The following is a 25,194-nucleotide window of genomic DNA, read 5'->3' on the forward strand; positions in this document are numbered from 1 at the left end:
AAGCATGTTGTTCTCTTCAAGTCAGACCCTACCCTTTGAAAACCAGTCCTCTTAATCCACCTGCCTCCCCAGTGAGCTCCTTGGGACTTGGCTGCCAACTGAGCTGAACTGTAGAGTTTGAGTTGGGTCTGTTGAATCGGGAAGAGCCATGTCCCCTGGGACACCATCTCCTCGCACACCAGGACACCGCAGAATCCAGCACAGAGGCTTTTTTCCCTACACGGGCTGACAGACAGTGGGACTGGGGCTCCAGCTCCCATGGACACGTGGGAGAGCTGCAGACTTGGGCCCCTATTCGTAACAGAATAAGAGAAACCTCATAAAACATCCTGTGAGCAGCTGGAGGGGCTTCCCTTGGGCAGGACCACCAAACCAGCTGAACTACATTGCAGCACAGGCCAATGGGAAGATGATGCTCAAAAGGAAGAAAGTGGTTAAGTTTCATTCTCTCTTCTTGCCTCTTCTGTTCCATGAAATACTTGCAGAAGACGAGCACCAGAAATGCTCGGTACGACGGGACAGGGCAGGGCAATTCATTTTGGATGCTGGAATTTAAAATCATAAGCTGAGCTGTGACATCCTCTGTCATTTGTGTTGAGGGCTCTGCCCTTGCCGAATTCAGCCTTTGCTTGAAGGCATACCCTAAACTGCATAAGCATGAGCCAGTATATAAATACGTATTACTAGGACAGGAAAAGCTGCAACACTAAATAAACACAGGCAGAAATGTGAAGGATTGAAAGTCTGGGCAAAGAATACCAGAAAACCTGACAATAAAAGAAATGGAAATAAAAATGTTACACCTAAAAACGATATCACTCTCCTCATTATTACAGAGATATTCTCGTGTGTGTTCTGCTTTATATATGAATCTTATTTCAATATTAAAGGAATACACACTAATCACTAAAGGCAAATACATGAGTCAACTAGAAAACATGAGTTTGCTCTATTTGGTTCACCCCAGAGGAATCAGCTTTCTCTGCACTCAGAAGCAGGAGCACTTCACTTAGAGCAGCCCTTGCACAGAGAACAGGCTGGGAAACACCTGAGGAGAGCAAAGTCGCCTCTTCCAGCTCCTCCCACCTCGACACCCCACATATACTCCCCACAATAAATTACTGGGTTCATGTAACCAACTTAAAGGTGAAGAAACTGGCTAAAAATACAGACAGAAAACAAGTCAGCCCACTAACCGTGTCCCTTTGCTTGTGTCCCCAACCTATATTCTTTCATCAGTTGATGCATCCATCAGCCGATGGACCCCTGTTTTGGGATTAGAGGCATGAAACCGGGCAGTATGTCATGTTTTGTGCTTAAGAAGATTTTGCTTGGGTGAAGGTGGCAGAAACGGGGGTCCAGATACCTGCTGTGCGACCAGAACTGAGCTCCAGACCTGTAGGGTCATCGCCAACCAAGAGGAAGCACCCAGCTGGCTGCTCTTTGTCCCTTCTGCCCTCTTGAGTTTAACTGTTTTCCTGAACTACTCGGGTAAGGAACCCTCTCGGCTCCCACTGAACATCGAGTCATGAGACAGGGAGCAACAGAAACACAAATAACGCTTCGAAACTTAGAATGAAAGATGAAAGCTCCAACAACGTCAACCCAACCTGGTGCTGCTGCCTACCGCAATGGCCTCATAATCCCGCAGATGAAAGGAGGCCCTTTGCCGTCCTTCAGGTAGACAGACAAAGCAGCCAATGTGATAAAATGCTGTGACACATCCTTTTCATTGCAGCACTCCAAACAATAAGTACATGAAAATGATGGTCTGCATATTGCGATTCCTCTTTGCTTACACCACACGTTCCGCTTAAGTACAACCTATCCCACTAGACAAACACAAACAAAAACTCAGCACACACTCAACTGTTACCGCTCGAAGCCTGATTTCAACTAAAGAATATTAAGAAATTCATAAGGGATGTTAAGGTTTCCAGCAAATGAAACTCAGTGTAGCATATAAAGGGTCAAACACCTATTATGAATAGAATATGAATACAAGCAACAATAAGCTATTATTTTGATGGTTGTCTCTGCTTGAAACCCTATAGATAATCAGTGTGATATCACAATGCACCAGTAACACAGAACCTCTTATTTTCAGCTTTATTGTGAAACTGAGGAAAGAACCGGGTCTACTGCACTGTTTGACTGGCTTATCGCCATGTACACGCTGCCAAGTTCTGGCCTAGGAATGCAGAGATTAGAAGTTCCCTGGTGGACATTGTCCTTCTACTGCTGAAATACACCTGGTCCTGCTGCCGTCCCCATGTCTGCTCATCTCTGGGAGCACAACCTCCACTCCCAGTAAAACCACCATCGACCTCTCCTCCTTCCAGCCAGGGATCACAGAATCATAGAATCCCAGAGTGTCAGGGGCTGGAAGGGACCGGGAAAGCTCATCCAGTGCAATCCCCCCATGGAGCAGGAACACCCAGATGAGGTTACACAGGAAGGTGTCCAGGCGGGTTGGAATGTCTGCAGAGAAGGAGACTCCACAACCCCCCTGGGCAGCCTGGGCCAGGCTCTGCCACCCTCACCAGGAACAAGTTTCTTCTCATATTTAAGTGGAACCTCCTGTGTTTCAGTTTGAACCCATTGCCCCTTGTCCTGTCACTGGTTGTCACCAGAAGAGCCTGGCTCCATCCTCCTGACACTCCCCCTTTCCATATTGATCCCGAGGAATGAGTCCCCCCCTTCAGTCTCTTCTTGTCCAGCTCCAGAGCCCCAGCTCCCTCAGCCTTTCCTCACACGGGAGATGCTCCACTCCCTCCAGCATCTTGGTGGCTGCGCTGGACTCTCTCCAGCAGTTCCCTGTCCTGCTGGAACTGAGGGGCCACACAATATTCCAGGTGTGGTCTCCCCAGGGCAGAGCAGAGGGGCAGGAGAACCTCTCTGACCTACTGACCACCCCCTTCTAACCCACCCCAGGTACCACTGGCTTCCTGGCCACAAGGGCACAGGGATGGGGAAAGATGGTCATCAACACCCAACTGCTCATGGGCCAAACACGAGCAGGCAACCCATGGTTTCTCATCATGGCTCTGGTTATTTCAAAAATAAAAGGGAGAGAGAAAAAGCAGCAGGGAGAGTCAGCTGGGGAATGAAGGAGGCAAATGGTGAAAATCGCAAATGCTCGGTAACTCCAGCAATGCCCACGTACACCATGGGGTGGCAGAAAGCTCAAAGTTGGAGGGTGCTTGTGTTCACTTCTCTACATCTGCCCAGACTTAGATGTGGAAACACATGGGGCTAAATCACAAGTTTAGTCACCTGCTGGAAGACCTGTATTAATTGACTTGGGTTAATTTACAGCATAGAGTGATTCTGCAGGTCTGCTTTCCCAGATAGCTTCCCTGTTTGACTCCATCAGGAAATGCTTTTCCCCCCAAACCGGAGGGACACTCTAACTGCTCCCCACAGGATGCTGCAGCAGTGCAGCTGCAAACAGCTGCTTCTCAGTGCAGAGCGGGAACACAAAGCACAGAACGGAGTAACAAAGGCACAACGACAAATTTCCGTATAGCAGTAGGGACAATGCTGGACTGGGTTGCTCAGGGGTGCTGTACAATCTCTCTCTCTTTCAGATTTTCTGAGCAATCATCTGTTAGACACTAAGTTTAGGACCAGCTCATGTCAGAGCTGGGGAAGCAGAGCTCGCTATCGTGTGAGATCGCTCCCTGTTCGAGTGTCAATGACAGCAGGAGGTCCTGCCAAACTCCGATTGCTCTTATCTACCTCAAGCTATCTTCTGGGCAGAGTCTTCCCCTGTGCTACCCATCTCTCCCTGCTGACTGCAGACAGAGCCCAAAGATCAGTTTAATCCAGACAGGTCAGACTCAGATGGCAGAAGATGGGTGACATCAATCCCACCTTTAGGATGAGGATTTACAAATGCATCAGGAGCCTACAGATGGGAATGGGCAGAAATGGTTGTTTTTAACAACGTCCCTGTGCTAACCTCCCATTGATCCCAGTGTTCTGCAAATCCTCTTAGATCCCGGCACCTTCAGAAAACTGAAATTTTGGCCTAATCCCCCTCTAAAATGGATTTGCTGTCTCTTCTATTTATTTGCAAACTTTCGGAGCTAACCATGATATACAGCATGAATCTAAAACACGTAATTCGTTTTTTCGTGGGGCAGCATGATTAAAAAATGGGGCAGGCATTTATAAAGATGACAAGATGATCCCGAGCAATTATAATAGTTGATGATTATACCAAAATATTGTTGAAGGATGGATAAAACTCGTGCTTCAGGGCATAAAATGGTATATTTTTCTGGACTGGGAGGGCAGAATATCATATATCTGTCTACTGCAGCTTTTCTATGCATCTTCTGAAATGTCTCTTACGGGCTGCTGTTAAGGACAAACATGAGACCTGATTCAAATGGACAATGTATGCGTTAATACATTCTTTGCATTTGTAAAGCATCTAAAGTGATTGAACTCCAACCAGGAGACCCACTATTAAGCCCCAGCTCAAGCTGTGATATTTGTTTAGATAGAAGGAAATCATGTAATTGAGTCAGAAGGAAGAGGAGATAAAGACTTCTCCCACGGATCTGACTCTTACTAAATCACACTTGTAGAAACGAGTACACGCACTTGTGTATTCCTGGTACAAGTCTGAAATGGGCTGGGTTTGCCGTTCCTATGTACACCGCTTTGGGGATTCAGGCTTCAGCCCCCACGGTGCAAGTGGTTTTACCCAATGGCATCTGCACCAACCACGGGAGCAGGAAGACAAGCGTGAGGCTCAAGAAATCACTCGCATCCTTACAAACAAGCTTCCACATGGTCCCAACTGAGAGCATTTGCAAAGACATGCATTGCAGTGACAGTAAGGCAGCAACTCATGCCTCCAACCTTGATTCTGTTTAACAAAATGTATTTTCGCAGAGGCTGGTGGCCACGTGTACACAGGGCTCTTCTCCCATGAAGGACGCTGTGCAACTGAAGTGCTTCAGAGCCCCCAGAGCTCAGCAGGGGGACGTGCAATCAAAAGGCAAGTTGGGCAACTGCACCAGCCCAGCAGTTCCCTCTGCTGAACAGCTGCCTCCTGGCACAAGGATGAGCCCCTCGGCTTTTGCTTAGATCTTGCAGATCCCACAAAATTCCATCGAAAGGTAGGGATGTATTTTATTCTTTTCCACTGCTATGTTCTTCTGGCTTTAGTTTAATCTTGCACTGTCATTGCTGTCTTCCTTCCTATTCATCTCCTCTCCAAACTAATCTGAACTTTTTCGTTTCCTCCCCCATAGCCCCAGAGTTCCATCTGTTCACATCACCAACCCCTGGGTCACAGAGACACGCTGACACAGATGGACACACACAGATACAGGACCGACGTCCTCAGTTTCATGTAGAGTTGAAGAGTGGCGGATTTGAGAGTTTTAAGCATTGATCAGTACTGATTTGGAAAGCTGAGCATCAGAACCAACACAACTGTGCAATAAAACTGACAGACACACAGGAGGTGCTCACCTATGCAATCTAATACATTTATACAGAGTTTCTAATGCACCCAGAATGTCCCTGCCAAAGGGAGACAATACTAAACAAAGCGTATTGTGACCCTCATAGCCACTTCCAAAGCTTCACCCTGGCTCAGTTCTGGCTTAGGTGACCACTAGCCACCAGCATTAATGAGATGAACGCTGGGACATCCAGTTGGACAAGCAAAGCATCTCCCAGCCCGAATTTCCACCCTGGTACCAGCAGAGACCCAGCCTGGCAACCTGCCCAGTGGACACTTTCTTTCGACTCTTTGATAGGAACAATAAAATTCATTATCAAACAATAGCAAGCTCTGGTAAATATCTCCACGGGCGAGTGCACGGAACAAGCTTTCCAAATATCCTATTTGGACATGGCAATGGGAACGGCCGAGTGTTCAAAAGCGCTCTGCATCTTTTCTGCCCTTTCGAAGTCGGGGTTTCTGAGCGCCGGCCCCACATTGCCAAGCGGTGCGTGGTTTGCCGGGGGACAAAGGTGGCCACAGAGCCGCGGCGAGCTCAGCCCGCCAGGAACAAGGCGCTACTCACGCCGAGGGAAACCGCGCGGGCCCCATTCACGTTGCAGCTGCATCCTTGGTAAAGCGGCTTCAATTCACAGGCTTGCGCGGGCAAGTTTTGCTCCCGTGTCCAGTGCGTTTCACGGGACTGCGGAGCCGGCTGTGAACTCAGCAGCGCGGGTGACAAAGTGCGATGGGAAGCACATGGGCTCACAACACATGGCCCCGGTAGCCGTGTGACTATGGAGAATTCAGATCAAAATTGCATCAATTCAGATCAAAATTGCATCAATTTTATCTTTTTTTTACCTACTATTAACATGTGTGCACAAGACAAGTGAGGCACTGATGACAGAGGTGGAGATTAATTATAAAACGTGGCTCCAACACACACCAGTCCTCACAGAGCAGTAACGCAGCATGCAACGCCCACTGGTTTTGATTAGTGACTGGGGCAACAGCTTCTCAGATCACTAAGTCATCATTAACACCCTAAGATACACCCTCACCAATGTCACTTTACCAAGCACCTTTGTCCTAAGAGCCCAGCTCTACAAGCTAAGATGCTTCCAGTTCAAGCGGAGCTGCCGCGGCATCATGGGCAGAGACTGGAAACGTCTTCTAATCAATGGCCCAATCCTGAGCTTCGCTGAACGGTGGAGAAGCAAAGTGCTGCTGCCTGGGATGAGTATCTGAGACAGGTACTACACTGGGAGGAAAAAGATATCTGTCATCAATAGCAAATGGGAAAAAATCTGGCACCAATGGACGTTACAATTACAGTGAGATAAATATATGTATTTAGAGTGGGTATATGGATTTGAGAAAATGTCACAATTGGCTTTAGGGATTACTGGGAACGCAAAGGAAAACTAATACTTTAATAGCAATATCAAAGTAGAGGCAGAAAGTCGTGTCCTTGACAACTGACTCATCTACGATGAATAAAAATGAAAAGACATTATTTCCTCCAGTTTTGTGAATTATTTCATATGCAGAACTGAAGTAATAGAACGTAATTGAATTATACTTTCATATATACTTGTGTGTATGCATCTGTTTAATTTACAGCCACAATTTCTTGCAGGAATACAATGTGTATACTCCTAACTATACACATTATGAATAGTCCCTTTCAAGTCAGAGCAGAAAGAGAGAACATTTGAGGTCCCTGCTGGGCTGGGAGCACCATTTCTGTACTTATTTACTCAGTCAAGTTCAAAAAAGAATAGATTATAATTCCCAACTGAAGTCCAGATTTTAAATTACAGGGTAAAAATACACTTTTCATTGACCACACTGCCACACCATGCTGCAATACGGTAGGTCCTTTCTTTCCATCAATAGTCCTTAAAAAAACCCAACCAACAGCACCCTAAAAAACATCTCCAATCAAAAATGAAACAAAAATACACCCCAAAACTGAACACCAATGGAAATAATTTGTATATACCCACCCTCTTCTGCTTTACCCAGAGAGGTGGTGGATGAACCATCCCTGGAGACATCCCAGGCCAGGCTGGACGGGGCTCTGAGCAACCTGAGCTGGCAAAGATGTCCCTGTCATGGCAGGGGGCACTGGGGGAGCTGGGAAGGTCCTTGCAATCCAAACAGTTGTAATTCTACCCTCTCTGTTGCTACTGAAACAGCCATTATCTTCTGACTGCTGACAGTCCTACTCATTGGTTGAGGTTGGAGGCATCTCTGGAGGTCCGTACCGCAGGTTGCCCAGGGTTGTGTCCAGATGGCTTTCGACTTTCTCTGCGGATGGAGACTCCACACCCTCTCTGGGCAGCCTGTGCCAGTGCTCAGTCGCCTCACTGTAAATGTACTTTTTATAGTCACTGTCAAGTAGTAACCAGATATGTAGAGCTTTGAACTTCAGTGGTGTCTTGTCCAGGTGCTGCACGCAATCCATGGGCAAGAGTAGCAAAATACTCCTGCTCTAATGACTTCCAGCTCTAGAAAACTTCATGTTTAGACACAGCAAACACATTTACTACCCACCTCAACCTTTGTTTTACTTGCTCTTTTCGCCACTTCCACTGCCTTTAAAATACCAGCACTTCCAGAGGCACAAGATATAAAGTTCTCAAATCCAAATTCTTCCAGGCACATGTGCTTTTTTTGACTTAATACATACAATTAGAGACGTGACACGTTCCCAAACCACCCGTCAGTATTGCAAGTGTTTTAGGGTTTACTCTGACACACACAGGGTGGATTCTCATCTTCGCAAAAGCCCCCAGACCTGCTGTAGCTCCAAGGGGTGGTTCGTTTCCCCCACGATTGCCAGAGCCGCCCCTTAGTCTGCGAGTCCTAAGCTCAGCCTGGGGTGCATGTGCCCCCCATGTATCAGCAATCACTGCTCAATCTGAATGTGCTACCTGGTCAGAGATAAAACACAACCAACCAACCAACTCACCCCCACCAAACCAACAACTTACATTCTTCAGTTTCCCCTGGGCTTACCACCACAATAAAGAGCCTTAAAAGTTGAGTAAAGTACAAGCTCATTTTGTCCGGGCACACTACCAAAACTGGAAAATTACGACGTTGCAGGGGAAGCAGAGGGGACTTACAGGAAAGAAATGAAGCAAATAATTAGATTATATTTAACAAGGCCCATTTTCAGTTCAACTTGGTGTTTCTATGCTCACATATGTGTGAGTGAGCTGGCCTGGAGAGCCAGGCAGGTAACCCTGCGCTCCCCCTCTATCCTCAACAGCCTCTGCTTTCCTCCTCCAAGTTGTTTGTTGTTTTTTTTCCTGAAATTCTCAGGTTTTCAGCCAACGGGGATGCAGCTCTGATGACTCATCCCTCTGTTCCCGGTTTGCCCGGCTGCTTTCACCCCGCAGCAGCAGCGCTTTGATGACTCGCGCTCTGCTCGTGCTGCCGTTCACGCACAGATGTGGCATTGATGGCTCTGCCGGGGAGGAAGGGAGGCGGGTACGTTGGCTATTCAGAGCACTTCCTTGGTGGTTACGCTCTGGAGACAACTACAATAGCTCCCAGCTCCCACACTGTAGGAACTATTCATCCTGTGGACGTTTTATCAAGAGGGTATGAAGGGAAGGCAGGATCCTCCCTTGAGCGGCAGAGCAGCCCTCAATCAGCTTAACCCCATCGTGAAACCCTCCCCTTCGTCACTATATTTAGATGCAGGGTTGTACACGTAGGCTTAAATTCATCCTGGCTAACTTCAACCATCCGAAAGTCAGGCAGGCAATCTGAGTTCATGTGTCTCGATGGGATACAAGCACCCCCAAAGCACAATTCCTGCTCTCCAAAAACAGATGGGATGAATTGCTCTTTGGGGTTCAGTGCTCCCTGAATAGCCAGTGCACTACAGACACCTCGGCTTCCAGACTACTCTTTAGGTGAGAAAAACCCTGTCTCACAACAGCAACAAACACCCACGCAATTAGTAGATTGGGAATGACTGGCTAATGAGGAGAAAGGCCCCTCAGGGTTGTGGACCGCAATCTGGACACAGAGACAATATTGTCCATGTGTGCTCGCTAAAAGGGAGTTCTCACGCACGGATGCATAAACAATAACTTTGCTGGGAAATGTATGGAACAAGCCCTGTGTTGAACCCCACGGTTATGGTGCTGGGTGCGGTGGAGTGCTCTACATGTCCTGAACTTCACCAAGGAGATGGGCAGAGGAGCAACAGTGTGAGGCAGAGATGATGTGACTCATAGACAAAGAGCCAGCTTCATTATCCAACAGAAGAGATGGGACAGGATAACCATCTTCACATATACAAAATGTTACAGAATCAGAGAATCATTTTGGTTGGAAGAGACCATCAAGATCATCAAGTCTGAACATAACCCACCCCAGCACTGCCCCATGTCCTGAGAACCTCATGTCCGTCTGTCCAGCCCTCCAGGGATGGTGACTCCAGCACTGCCCTGGGCAGCCTGTTCCAATGCCCCACAGCCCTTTGGGGAAGAAATTGTTCCCCACATCCAACCTCAACCTCCCCTGGTGCAACTCGAGGCCGCTTCCTCTGCTCCTGGCACTTGTTCCTGGGGAGCAGTTGTTCAGTGCAGGATCACACCTTGTTGTCACACACCCTGACAATGCCAGGGGATGCTAAAAGAACTACTCCTTTTCAAAATGAGATAATTCTCTTTACACTGTATTGTGTGAATGAAAGGAAACAATGCGAGTTCATCGTGACAGACGACTGCTTAATGAAGAGATTAAAAGTGAATTAAGCCTCTTCCAATTTGTTTCCCCACCACACGCGCCAGACAGAACACCAGCTTCAGCTGTGATTTGAATGAGCTATGTCACACAGCTAAAATATCACATATTGAAATACTCATCTTTCTTGGTAAAAGTTACTGTGGTGGATTAGTTCTATATTGGAGGCTGCCAAAAACCAGCCTCAATATTATGTATCAATGACCACCTGCACTATGCAGCCTGAACCAGCTGCTAATACGCAAATTAATATTCATTTTCAAATTAATCTCTGCCACCAAAAATGCTCTGTAGATCAAGGTAAAAGTTCTATTTGCTTTTACTCAGTCATATTAGAAGAAATATCAGAGAAAGCCCGGAATTTCAGTGGTTTTCTTGGTTAACATGATTCCTTTTCTCTGATACTTTGAAACAATTAATGCTCTTCAAAGGATCCGTTCTTGTTATTGTTAGATCCGGGTATTTAGGTGATTCAGAGTTGGCTATATCTGAAGTCACCTTTCCCAGCTCAGAAGATTAATTAGTGAGTCACATGCAAACTGGTGGCAGATTTTAATATCACCTGTCAATAACTCCTATTTGACACAGAGCAGAATTACACTTGGAATAACAGCTCCTGTGTTTTTAAAGGAGACCGTACCTGCTCCTGCTGAGCATCTTCAAAAAGCAGCACCTCCTGACCAGTGTGTGGTCCAGGCTAAGGCAGGGCTGTAGGTCTTTAAGCTGCACTTCAGTTCTTACACAGACAACGATTTCCACGACACCGTTCTGCCTTTTAGTCTGCTTGCTTTAATCACAGAAACTGCTCCACCTTTTCTCCAGCCTGTCAAGACCCCTGTTTTGGCCCTTCATAATTATTTTGTATGTTATCGTTCCCAGTTTGGATCCCCGAGGGATGACGTGAGCAAATGACCACCAGTTGGACATCATGCCGCTCTTCAAGCTCAAAGTTCAGACAATTTTCTACTAATCATTCACATCTCATAAATCTGGATATGAGGAAACTGGGAGGTCATATCGAAGGTCTTATTAAAGACAAGGCAAGAGGATGAGAAGGTATAAGAGAGAAATCAAGGTAGTGATTCCAAAACACTCATAAGCGGGAAGAGGGGATGTGAAAGGTGTTGGGGACTCATTCCTATGAGAAGACACACAGAATCACAGAGCGGTTGGGGTTGAAGGGACCTTTGGAGATCCCCCAGTCCAACCCCCCTGCTCCCGCAGGGTCACAGAGCAGATCACACAGGTGGGTCCAGGGGGTTTGAATGTCTCAGAGCAGGAGACTCCACACCCGCTCTGGGCAGCCTGGGCCAGGCTCTGGCACCTCCCAGCAAACAAGTTTCTGCTCATGTTCAGATGGAGCCTCCTGTGTTTCAGTCTGTGCCTGTTGCCCCTCACCCTGGCGTTGGGCACCACTGAACAGAGTCTGGTCCATCCTCTGACACCCACCCTGAGATATTGATCCCATTGATCACATCCCTCTCAGCTTCTCTTCTCCAGCTGAACAGCCCCAGCTCCCCCAGTGTCTCCTCATCACAAAGATGCTCCAGACCCCTCAGCATCTTCATGTCCCTCCCATGGACTCCCTCCACTGATTCCTTGTCCTTCTTGATCTGGGCAGCCCCAAATTGGACCCACCCTGTAACACTGTGCCCTCCTGCCAGCTCTGACTTCGGTGCCTCTTGCCGTTTCAAACCGCAAGAACTGTTCGGAGGAAAAAACTTCACTGATTTCAGGACTACAAATATACTAAGAGGGTGAAAAACTTGAATGGGGAAAAGACATGTGTGAGTGCCCTGCCAGGCATTGGGCAGAGATGGGACAGCAGCAAGAAAAGCCCAATGGGTAGAACAGGAACCAGAACTTGATCAATTTCATTTCTTTTTGGGTAGAGCATGGATGTAGTAGAGCAACAAAAATAAGAAGTATAGACAGAAAGTATGGAGGTCATGACACAGTGTGCCACCCCTCACAGCTGCTTCTCTTCCCAAAGCCTGGATCCAAGCACATCACCTGGTTGCTCCTCTTTGTCAGAATAACCCCGAGATTTTGTTGCATAGCAGCTGCGTTTGCTTTTACAACTCCTGCTTGCATTAACTTGTCCAAATTAACTTCTACGTGCTGATTTTAAAGGGGCTCAGCCTACTAAAAACAAACGAGTGCTGCAAAATTAGCCCCTTTGCTGTTCTTCCTCATGTCTTGGCTTCTATTTCTGTTCCTGCCACTCAGCAGCAATCTGCCAGCAGGTGAATCACTCCACGGCGTTGCTACTTCCCTTCAAATGTCTCATCTATTTAGATAATACATTTGCAGAGTAATAGCTGCCTTTAGATACAAAGCGGGCCTGTGCTCAACAAGTGCCTCTACCTGCTGCTGTACAATATTACTGCTAATTGTCATCTTGGGCTTCAGCATACGCACGGTCACGTGCTTCTGAGATGATCTCAGCTTCTCTCATTACAACACCCACTTTGGTCTTTGTATTTTAAGCTGGTGTGCACTGGAACAAAGAAATCCATGCGTCTGAGAAATGATGCCAGTGCACCCGAGCTCCTGCAGCACCTCCAGACGTACAATGCGTCTACGGCTTCAGACTCAGAACAGATGCAATTAAGACACTGCTGTTAAATGAAGGGGGTGTGAGTGTGCCTAATTACATCTATGCGTAACACTTTAAACCTGCATCAGGTCCAAAGTATACTGATGAATACAGGTTCATCTGATGGCATCAGCTTAATTATCTCTCTAATTATTCAAGGAGAAATAGGCAGAAAGTTTCCTTCGGATGGGTTCTATCACAGTCATTGATTATTACTCTGGCGATGCCACGACATGCAATCAAATAATCAGCTAGACGGAGCGAGCACAGAAAACAAAAAGGTGACAGGGACAAGCTGGCAGGCAGCAGCGAACAGAAACCTGAGCTATTCACCCAAAGACAGGGCTGGTGTTCCTCAAATCAAGCTCTCACCTCGGGTACGCACACAGAATACACGTGTGGATGACCCTGTGGTTTAAAGAGCACCAGCAGAGCTCCTGGCTCTGCAATGCCCTTCCTGAAACAAGTGTCTGTGCTCAGGCCTGAGCCACCTATAGCTGCTGCTGAGGGAATGGGGGAAACTTGAGAGCGTCTGAGAGAAAATAAGAGGAAAACAGGTTTGTGTGCCTCTGACACCGAACTCAAACAACACAGGAAGATTATCAAGCAGAAGGTTCATCAGGTGCCTGTCATATGTGAGAACCTTATAGCATCATGGAATGTCCTGAGCTGGAGGGACCCATGAGCATCATCGAGTCCAACTCCTGTCCCTGCAATGACAACCCCACAGGTCACACCGTGTGTCTGAGGACGTTGTCCAGTCTCTTGAACACTGTCAGGTTGGGCTGTGACACCTCCCTGGGGAGCCTGTTCAGTGTCCAGCACCTCTGGGTAAAGAACCTTTGCCTCATGTCCCACTGACCCTCCCCGGCACATCTCCTGCCGTTCCCTGGGCTCTGTCACTGTCACAGAGAAGAGCTCACCCTGCCCCTCCTGCTCCTGCTGAGGAACCTGCAGCCCATGAGGTCTCCTCTTAGTCTTCTCCAGGCTGAACAAACCCAGGGGCTTCAGCCACTCCTCATATGGCTTCCCCTCCAAACTTTCAGCAACTTCATGGCCTCCTCTGGACACTCTCCAGTAGCCCTGGTGGCCCTGGATGCAGAGAGCAGGCAGGGCAGTAGCAGGACACCATGAGAGCAGTAAGGGTTTCCGGGCATACAGCAAGAGTTAAACCACTGCACACCTCCTCCAGCACGAGCTGCCACCGATCCCCCGTGACCAGCGCTGGTTCCAGCGAGCAGAGGTCCTGCTGCATGGTGACAACCAATCCCCGCAGCGCAGCTGCTTCCCCGCGAGTGCCACGTCAGTCCATGGAGGTGAATGATGAGCCACCGCACACAGATGGTCCACGAACCCTCGCAAACCCCATCTGGCTGCTGGGCCAGCCGATGTCCCTGAGCAACCCGAGCTGGAGTGCGCATCCACGGCACGGAAAAACCTTCCCAATCGAGCAAGAGGAGCCTGACAAACCATGCAGCTGTCCCTGTGTCCAGTGAGCCAAATCACTCCTGGAATGAGAGGGAAACCCACAGCTGCCACAACCTCAGCTATCCCCTTGGTCACCTCTCCCATCAGTGAACAGTCACGTTCAAAAAAACCTGCTCACACCAGTGACTCTCACAGAGCTGGTATATGCAGAACAGACAAACCGCCAGCAATGTTACATCATGATCCCAAAACGTGCAGCTGAATTTAAATTGACTTTCAGCCAGATTATTTCCAATAAATATCGTGCATGTTGGCCACCTTGCAGACGCTTCTGTTTGTCTCTGTTTTATTTCCATTAGGTGGGCATCTCCATAACATGCCTCCAGCTCTAAATCAAAACCACATCGACAGGTATCAAGTTCAGGTTCTGATTTTCATTGCTTGGGATTTATCCTGGATTACACTGGATTTACAATATACGTAACTTCTATTAAGTTACACCAGGTGAAGTCCTACCAATGAACTTCTATATCAGATGAAGTCATATCAAATGAGAAAAGTTGTGTCTCAGAGTCATCAACGCATCAGTCATTGTCTTTAATGAGTTGTTGCAGTAATTACTGTACATGTTTAATCTTGCCCTTGATGATGGTTGCCACCAATTTCTTCACGAGAAAGTGTAAATCTTTGTAATTTTTCAGGCTTGTTTACTTCGGAAATTACTCCAGAAGAGCAATTCCTGTTAATGCACCAACACACCCTTCTCCCAAAATAAACACGACATTTGTAAGTTGGAAATAATTCATCCTTGTTGCAAAATTAGATCATGATCACCTGTCCTCAGTTTCGAATACTTAATCTATTTGATGTTCCCCCATTACTGTAACATAAACTCCTTTTGCAGATGAGGTCCAACCTGGCCAGAGACGGTTCTGGCTCCAACAGCAAAGCTATTGCTCTGCCAAATGGGAGTGGTAACAATTCTCATCCTTTGTCCTCATGGATGAAGGTGGATGAGTTGTCACCACCGGTGTTGAGAGAAAAGCTGCTCCCACCTACCGGCTCCACCTCTCCATGGCAGACAGGATTTCATGCCTCCTCTGGTAGGAAATCAGAGCAACTAATGAAGAACAAACCGCACTTTACAATTTTTTTCTTATTATTTTTCCCTGGCTAAATTAATGAGAAAGCAATTTAAGGGCTTCCAAACCACTTTGCCAGGTACCTTTGGAGCCAACTGCAATTCCCCTCCTGCTTTGAAGCTGAGCTTGGATGTGCTTTGCGTGGGTTCGTACAGCGACGGTACGTACCGTGGTTTGGACAGCCCTGCTCTCCAACCAGAAATTCAGCAAAAGCTGAAGGCAGCTACTTGGACAAAAAGCCACGAGGACAGAAATAACGTGAAATGTGCAAGTGCGAATAAAATTCATAGTTCATCTGAGACGCGCTCAGCATGTTAATGCCTCAGCTGTTGTCTTCGCCTACTACCTGTTTTCATTGCCCAGAGGCATACGCTACTAAGGCATAACCTGGAGTAATCGAACCTGAAGTTTTCAAATGCTACAACATTTGCTGCAGGACTGTTCTCCAGAAAACGCTTCTGTGAAATTTCTAATTAGTTAGAAGTCTAAGCTGAGGACTTTGCTCTTGGGCGTCGGGTTTATAAACTATTTCAGGCTCTGTGTCTGTGTCCTCTGCGGATCCTGGACACGGAGCCTTCAGGAGAGTTAAAATCTGAAATATCCATCCTCCTGGAAACCAGCATTCCCAATGGAACTTCTTGGGAGCAACTGCTGGCACGAGGCTCTCGAGACACACAGCACTGATATAACTGTGAAGAGAAGGAGATTCACAACTGTTTGCTTCGTCAGGGACAAGTCCAAAGAGAGGAACAAACGCACAAGAAATGGCACAGCATGAAGACAGCTCGGTCAGAGACTGCAGCTAAATGCCTTGTTATCCTCCTGCAAAGCCTTTTGACACAACTGCTCAAGTATTTTCATTTGAGCCAATTAAATCTGAAAGAAAACAGTTGTGCTTAAATCAATGGAAGAAATCAATGTTTAAATCGATGTAAGAATATATCAAACCAATCATATAAAACCAACTGTTTAAATCAATGTAAGAATAGAAATAGGTTGATTTTTTCCCTAAAATATTTTATTGAGCCAAACTAATTAGCTTTCAACAAAGCATTGAGAGCAGCATTTGAGTATTTGTTTTAACTTTCAGCCTTGACTGAGATGGCCCTTCCTCTTCCCTTGCTGCATAATCTCCTTTGAATTCTATACATAACCACGAGCCTCCCTGACACTGGGGGAAAACGTAAATCCCAATATAAAACCCAGGGAGCCATAAATATTGAGAGCGATAAATCAAAACTCCTCTTCAAAGCCCAACTTGGGCAATAAAAAGTAAACCACTTGCAAACGGCTTCTACAACTCGCTCCTGAACGGCTCTTACCTATCACGTCACGTGTACCTGAAGAGAATGACACCAAAGCAGAGAAGACCGCGGGGACATCGAACGAGCGGCGAAGGCGGCTGCGGGGACCCACCTGTTTTATTGGAGAGGCGGAAGGAGACCATCTTGTCGGGGATGCTGCAGACATTCCTCACCGAGGCGATGCAGCTGTAATTCGCGTAGTCCTGAGGACGCAGGTTCTTCAGCTTCAGGATCTTCGTCTCTCCCTGTGTGTGCAAGAGAGAGCGTGAGGAAAGGACCGAGGTGCAGGGACAAGCTGGGGTGGGATGCATGCAGACTGGCTTTAGAATCGTACGTCATTTTGGTTGGAAGAGACCCTCAAGATCATTGGGTCCAATCATAACTAAATCATGTCCTTGGAGGCAAAAGGGAGATGCAGAGGTGGTTAATTAGGATCAGATGCTGAAGTGATTTAGAAAACACATTTTATTTAATTACCTAAAAGAAAGGCAGCATAACCTTAAACTGTAGCCTCACTTATATATTAAACGCAGAAGAAAAAGAGCAGCAAGACGGAAATCAGTTTGACAGAGGCTTTCAAATCGCAGCATTATTCAGGATAATATATCTTAGGGTACAATCTACATGATGAAAAAAATCACAAGGTACAGAAATCCTGCTGTTTTCCTTTGAAAACGAGCTGCTGATGGAGTTTATTTTTAGCCAGCGGTGTAAATGATGGAGCAGGGACCTGAACGGGATATGTAATGAAGGAGTTCCTTCGGAAAACTGGAAAAGATGAGATTTGCACTGCAGTGCTACGTGAAATGGGCACTGCAGAACCAGAGACTCGGGAGAAAAAGTGAGTTGTGAAATATGTATGTAAAATCTTCCAGTATCGTTAGCAACAACAGTAGCAAAAGCCAAAGGGAGCGTTAGACACACAATCCTGAGCATGCAGAGATGTCATAGCACAGAGCAGAGCAAAGCCCATCGCAGTGTCCGGCGTCAGGGCTGCAAAAACAGCAGACAAATCCATATGTGTCAATACCTGTACATTATTCACTCCAGCATTAAAATAACAAACCTCCCCAAGGCTTTCAAGCTGTTTGCTTTCAAGTCTTTGCTTGCGTTTATAGCGATAAGCTAAAAATGCCTCGTGCTTAGACAAGGTGATGGCAAAAGCCAGCCCAGGGATGCAGATGCTCTGAATAATGGGCTCACAAAGCATCAGAAGAGCAAACTTTGGAAAATGTTCATTATTGTGTGTCCTGTTAAGGCTGAGCAACTTGTAATATTACCACAGCTTGAGTAATGTATTTCATTTCTTTTAACAATACCATGTGTGCCAACTGCCCAGGTCTATATAAGGACAAAATACGGTAGTTTGTGAAAATGTATGTATAGATCTAGCAAAAAAAAATTACAATAAAAGAGAAGCTAGAGCTAGCCAGAAAAGAAAAGAAAGTCCTTGAAATCAAGCTTGGTAGACGTTTGGAGTACTGGAACTCAAGTGCTTTGTACGTGCAATCAGTCCCACAGAAATTACGTGATTAAAATTAAGCACAGGCCGATGGAGTGTTCACAGGACCAAGTCTTTGAAAGGCTGTGCCTAAAGATATGGATCTTACTTTCAGGAGAGGTTTAGAAAAGACTGACCCAGTTTAGAAGAATCAAAGTGGGGGAGTCGTGGAAACACGGGGCAGCTGCATCCCATCGATTCACCCCTCAGCACTGGACTCCGAGCTGAACTCACAATGCTGTTCTCCATCATGTCCCCAGATTGCAGAGATTTATAAAAATGTATAGATTTTCTTCATTGCTTTGGATAATTAGTCCAATTATGCCTAACTCCATAATTATTGTAAATCCAGCAAATTTAACATGGTACTCAGGCTGCGCAATTACAACATGCGATGGGGACGATGCAAACTCTCAGGATAAAATTCTGCATCAAGATTTGTATTTTGCAAAGTTGAGTGTTTCAAATGCTCCCACAGAGGAGAATGCGCGTGTTTGTTCACTGTTTTGTTCTTCCTCATGGCAGATAAAATAAGTAACTGACATTACCTAACGCACCAAAAAACCCCTGTTCCAAGTTCAAGAATTCATTTGCACATGCCCAGTTTTCCGGGTGCATTACGACTTAATAAAAAAAGTCAAATACCAGACAGAAAAACTTGCCTTTTTTAGGTACAAAACCTTAGAAAATTTAGTTGTGTTAAAACTTGTTTTCCTTTACGTTTGATTTTCAGGTTGATAATCCACCTCAAATTCCTCTTTCTTGATGCTCTGCAGTCAAATCCCTCCATCCCTCTTCCCATCAGCTCTTACTGTTTTCTACCCTACCATAAACAGAATCTATTATGCTGAGATGCGTAGTAGACATTTATGACTCCTGAACCTTTAATTACATCTTTTCCTCTTATAAACGTATATCGAATCTCATAGGCACACCAGCAAGATACACTCACTCAACCTGACCTCCAATGAATGTGAAAAGGTTATGGATAAGCTTTCGTCTATCAACATGAAAAGCTGATTTATCCATTAATTCAGCCCAGACAGGAAGAATGCTCCTGGTAACCAAGAAATAAATCTCTTTTAAAATCTAATTTCATGTGACATATTTCATAAGTTCTTATTAGATGATAGGGAAGGTAATCATCAGCATTTCCATATTGAAACATAAAACAAAAAGCCTCACGTCAAAGGAGTTTCTCGCTTTTTAATTAAACTCCAGTTTACACACTTGAGTCCAAGCAAACAAGCCCCAGTTTTGCTAAACTGGGTCCATACATGTGAAATAAAAAATAATCTCATCACGTTGAGGAGACCAATAACCTGCCTATGTAATCTAATTCTCATCTCTGCAAGGTTCCGGGCTCCACGTTTCTGGGTACAATACCAAGTCACTGCAGCAATATAAAGCTGTCAAGTACAATAAAAGGGAAAAATGAAGGTGCTCTCAAATCATTAGCTGAAAATTATTTATGAAAGTTGCAGGTTGCTTTGTGCTACAAAGACCAAATTACCAGGCAGTTTTCACCTCTGTCTTTACTTGTTATTGCTTGAGACTTTCCAAAACAATTTCTTCTTCTCCTTTTTGCCTTTTTTCTTTTGCAAACGCACTCAACACACTTTTGTCCACAGACAATAGGATACGCCACCTTTTTATTCGGAGACTGTGCAAACGTGTTAACAATAAATTAATCTGATTTAATCTGGCCCAGTCTGCCTTTGTGACTTAGAAAAGCACTTCTTTCCCTTATTGCCACCTCATCTTTTAAGCGCGTCATTCCTTAACAAAAACTTATATCCAAAGAAGTGAAAGGCAGAATAAAATTAAAAAAAAAATAGAGAGTTGCTATAGAGTTTAACTTTCTTGAAAAGCTTTTTAGGCTGCAACTGCTCTGCGGAATCACTTTGCATTGTGTTGGAAAAGATTAGGAAAGAGCAGCCAAATCAGAGGTTTGGGCTGACAGAGCCCAGGCCAAATGGCTTCAAAGGGGCTCCTGCCGGTAGCACTCACTGTGCGCCTCCCCGTAATTCCCCATTTCATAATTTTACCAAAAAATTAAAGACATAATTTATATTGAAAAGTCTTATGATAACATATGGGTGGATGTGCTCAGGTGTAGTTACCTGGAGGGCATGGCCACTTACCCACACCACAAACCCAGCAGATCCCGTTACAATAAACCTGGTGCAAATGGAAAACCAAATGCCACCTCTCCATCCCTACCTGGGTGAAGAAGGGCTCATAGATCTCCACTCCTTTATCCGAGCCTTGCAGCAACACCTCCTGGCCGCGTCGCCAGCTGTACCGCACGGGCGGGTTGGAGTTGGCGACGCACCTGAGAAACACCGTCCTCTCATAGTAAAACTGCTCCTTCGCTTCCCCAATGCTCTGGTGGACTGTTACTATTGGATCGTCCAAATCTGGAGAAGACAAAAGGAATAAAAAATACATAATGAGAAAAAGCCAAGCCTCAGCTGACTCTATGACTGTTCAACATTGGAAAGCATGTGCATAATCTTGTATACACATCAGGAGCAAAACAGGCAATACAGCTCTAAAAGCTACAAAATACCCTTTAGGACTTCTGCAGCAGAATCCCAGCACAACCAGATCTTCATTTACAACCCAGGCTTTCGGAGATGACAATACGCACGATATCTTTTATATGATAATGTCAACTGTATTTCTGTTATGTTTCCACTAATATTCAGGTTTCATCTGGTTTTCATCTTTACTACTTGTTTCTTGTATGGGATGTTAATTTAAATATGTCACTTAGACAAAATAGTTTATAAAGCTTTGGAAATAAATAGACAGACTAATTTGCATCCTAATGGTAGGATCCACTAGAACATAGATCATGTGCATGCATCTGTTTTCCTTCTTTCCTTTAAAGCAGCAATTTAATACAGTAATTTAATGCATATCCCCTTATTCCAGTTACAACCATTTAACTTCAAGAAGGTAAATTCATCACAGGCTTTAGAACACACTTCTCTTGATTAAAATACAGATATCATATAATTACTCCCACCACATCAGCTCAAAGAAAATTAGATCCCCATGACAGAATTCACTCGTATAGGGAAGGAATAACGATAGCCCTTGTAATGCGAGTATGTCTAATTAATGAATCTGGGCTTTATTCCATCAGGAACAAGTAGATTCTTGTTTGCAGCATTTCAGTCCTGTTTATTATGAGCTTTCCCTGAAGGTATAATTATGATGAAGAAGGAAAGATTAAAAAAAAAGCACTGGTCATCTTCACTATGTACTACTTAAAAACATTCAGTCTGCAAACAACATGATCAATAATTCTCTAGTGAGCTTTGGGCAGAACTTAGAGCAGCTGGAGGCTGGACACCAAGAGAAGGTTGCTTCTCTAAGTCTAGTCCCTGTGGTTCAAAGGTACGTCCAGGTTTGGCTCCTGCAGTCACGACACTGTTATCCATATTGAGGGGGAACAATTTGCCTAATTATCTCTGTACCAATCCAGTCTGCTCCACACAGCAATGCCATGTTCCCATGTGCAACTCGGCCTTGACTGAAATCATTTCAGAACCTTATCAGCAGTACTTTTTCCTCAAAACAAAATATAACTTATGCTTTAAGTAGTCCTTAATTAATAATCCATAAATTTATCCCTATCTTTGCAAAGTCTCATGTAACTATCCAAAGGTCAATTCATCAGATCTGAGGCCACTGTTCAGGGAAATGCAGAACAAGGTGCTCAAACCTCAGCATGATCACTGGTGTCAAGAGCAATGCCACCCCCAAACCCGAGTGCCTCTTCCAAGGCCTTGGAGACAAGGACAGTTGTGAACTGCCATGAGCCAACAGTGTGACCAAGAAGGCCAATGGTGTCCTGTCCTGTATCCAAACAGCGTGGTCAGCAGGACAAGGGCAGTGATCCTTCCCCTGTGCTCTGCATTGGGGAGGCCACACCTGGAGTATTGTGTTCAGTTCTGGGCCCCTCAGCTCAGGAAAGAGATTGAAGTGCTGGAGCGGGTCCAGAGAAGAGCAACAAGACTGGGGAAGGGACTTGAACACAAGCCCTATGGGGGAGGCTGAGGGAGCTGGGCTTGTTTAGTCTGGAGAAGAGGAGGCTTAGAGCTGAGCTCAGCACTCTCTAGAACTACCTGAAGGGCAGTTCTAGCCAGGGGGGGATTGGGCTCTTCTCCCAGGCAGTCAGCAATAGGACAAGGGGCCATGGGCTTCAACTCTGCCAGGGGAAATTGAGGCTGGAGATGAGAAAGCAATTCGTTGCAGAGAGAGTGGTCAGGCATTGGAATGGCTGCCCAGGGAGGTGCTGGACTCACCGGCCCTGGAGGGTTTGAAACTGAGACTGGACATGGCACTTAGTGCCATGATCTAGTCAATGGACTGGAGTTGGACCAAGGGTTGGACTGGATGATCTCTGAGGGCTTTTCCAACCCAGGCCATTCTGGGATTCTGTGATTTGGGGAAGAATCACATGTATTTTGCTCCTATGTCCTTTCTCCAAGTATCACTCAAACACCGCTGCAACCACCACAGTGTGTTGTGCAAGATGGACCATCAGCACAACAGTTCTTAAAAAATATGGGGGTTGATAAGTTTTTAAAAGCTAGAGCTGAGGCACGTGGGATTATTAAAGGAAGCCCACCGTTAACATTCTGAACGGATGAGCATGTTTCAAACATCCACACCGAGAAGCAGCTTGCACTTAAAAATGATGCTTTACATGCTTACATTTTGATTTGCATAACGAGAATAAAGCCTGAGTGTCTCTTGATTAATTAGAAACAAAACATGTTCCAAAATTTGGAATAATTCAAGCAATAATATCTTGTAATAATGCATGGATTTTAAGTAAATGTTACTTTCATTCTGCTCTACAAAACATTTAATTTAATATCAGAGAAACAAATTATGAAACTGTTGCTCCAAATTAGGGTGGCATTTTCTAATGAGATTTCATTTTTGTTTTAAAGGTTATTTTAAATCACAGTAGCATTTGAAAAGGAATGAGACAGCTGAAACGTTGTGTCCTCTGCTCATGTAACAGAAAATAAAATGAAGGAAATTAGCTTGCTTGAATTTCTAGGCCAAAGCACCTGTTCCCTCTATTGTGACGAACAACAACACATTACACACACAAGTGCTTTCCAGCGTCTGCCTATTAAAGCTCATCCTTAGACCAGAAACAAGAATGACTGGCAGCCAAGAGTCTCCAACGCCGAGCCGGGGGACCGGTCCTCAAATATCTCATCCGTAGATGAAGGTGCATCCCCTGGGAGAAACATGCAGAATCCAAGTCTTGTCCCACCTTCTTTTTTATGAAGTTATTAAAGACTGGACACACTAAATCACCTAAAGCCAAAACACAGGACTTAAGTCAACTGCGAAACCTGCTAGTGTAAGGTGGCAACCAACACTTTGACAGAACGTGCCTTGGAGGGCCCAGTGAAGAAGCTCAACAGGAGGTGGACAACCACATCCCAGGCTACAACAGCAAGAATGAGGCCAGCAGGTCCAGGGAAACGATGCTTCTCCTCTACCCTGCAGCTGTGAGACAACATCCTGAGCACCAACCCAGGGCAACATGTGGACACACTGGAGCTGGAGCAAGTGCAGAGGCCACCAATATGATGAGATGGCTGTAGCAGGTGCCATACAAGTAGATGCTGGGGGAGCTGGGTTTGGCTAGTCTGGAGAAGGTAAAATGAAGGGGAGATCTAATTTATATCTTTGAGGTTTTTAAACTGAGATTGGACATGGCACTTAGTGCCATGATCCAGTCAATGGACTGGAGTTGGACCAAGGGTTGGACTGGATGATCCCTGAGGGCTTTTCCAACCCAGTCAATTCTGTGATTCTGTGACTGACTACCAGGAATTTGTAGAGAAGATGAAAGCAAATTCTTAGAGGTGCAAAGCAAAAGACCACAAGCCAATAGGTATAAGTTGCACCCAGAGAGATTCCTCCTGCTTGTAAGTGAAAATAAACTCCCTATGAAATCAGACAAGTGCCCAGAGAGGCTGTGGGACACTGTCCTTGGAGACTTTCAAAGTTTGACTGGACACAGCCCTGAGCAACCTAATTTAACTATCAAACTGGCCCTGGTTGGACTAGGGGGTTGGACAAGAGGTCCTTTCCAACCTAAAGTACTCCATGACACCACAAGCTATGACACCATCATTCTATGAGTCTACTGAGGGTGATGAACCACCGGCCCGGGTTGGCCAGAGAGGTGGTGGCTGAACCATCCCTGGAGACATCCCAGGCCAGGCTGGACAGGGCTCTGAGCAACCTGAGCTGCTGAAGATGTCCCTGTCATGGCAGGGGGGACTGGGGAGCTTGGGGAGGTCCCCTCAACCCAAACCATTCTACGATTCTATGAAATCACCCATGCTATGCGCTCTCTTGCAATGGGTCCGTGCTGGATGTGTGCTCATCTTCTCCAACACAGGTTCTTCTCTACAACAGAGAGGCAGGCATCCACTTTCTGCATGGCACTGTACTATGATGAGATGGATTTTGGTACGAGCATAAGGAAATCTCAAAGGAATTCAAGTTAGGAATGCAAATGCAGCGAGCCCTCTGCCAAAGCATTTCATAATGGTCAATTAATACAAAATTTGCACTGCAGAACTTGACTGATTCATTATTTTTTTTTTCTTTCCATCGACAGCTGCATCAAAGCAAAAGCAGCAGCACTAATAGGAGACAAAACAATGCTTGCAATTGTTGGGAGGTTTGAGCGCACACGGAACCGTCTGCCCTGCTGCCGGCCAGGGTCAGACAAATGTTTTACTGGGCTGTTATATAAGAGTATATTTTGCTCAGGCAGCGTGAGAGCTGCAAACTTAATACAAAATATGCTTTTTTAGAATGCTGCCAAGGTATTCTGCAGAGTTATTAAAGCAGAGGGATACAGCTGCCAAATTCTTCGCCTATAGACAGGCGGTTTGAAAGTCACCTGGATGGCAGTGGCATTC

General features: G+C 45.7%; 1 protein-coding gene across 1 annotated transcript in view; it reads right to left on the reverse strand.

Moving 5' to 3' along the window:
- MDGA2 (MAM domain containing glycosylphosphatidylinositol anchor 2) overlaps positions 1-25,194 on the reverse strand; it is a 299,150-nt gene that overhangs the window by 99,152 nt on the left and 174,804 nt on the right. Inside the window, exons 4-5 of the mRNA XM_065063026.1 lie at positions 20,438-20,634; positions 16,826-16,958 (exon numbers count right to left, since the gene is read on the reverse strand). Coding sequence (XP_064919098.1) covers positions 16,826-16,958; positions 20,438-20,634 — 330 coding nt within the window. The remainder of the gene's footprint in view (positions 1-16,825; positions 16,959-20,437; positions 20,635-25,194) is intronic.

The sequence above is a fragment of the Columba livia genome, chromosome 5, assembly GCF_036013475.1.
Source record: "Columba livia isolate bColLiv1 breed racing homer chromosome 5, bColLiv1.pat.W.v2, whole genome shotgun sequence".
Classification (NCBI taxonomy): domain Eukaryota; kingdom Metazoa; phylum Chordata; class Aves; order Columbiformes; family Columbidae; genus Columba; species Columba livia.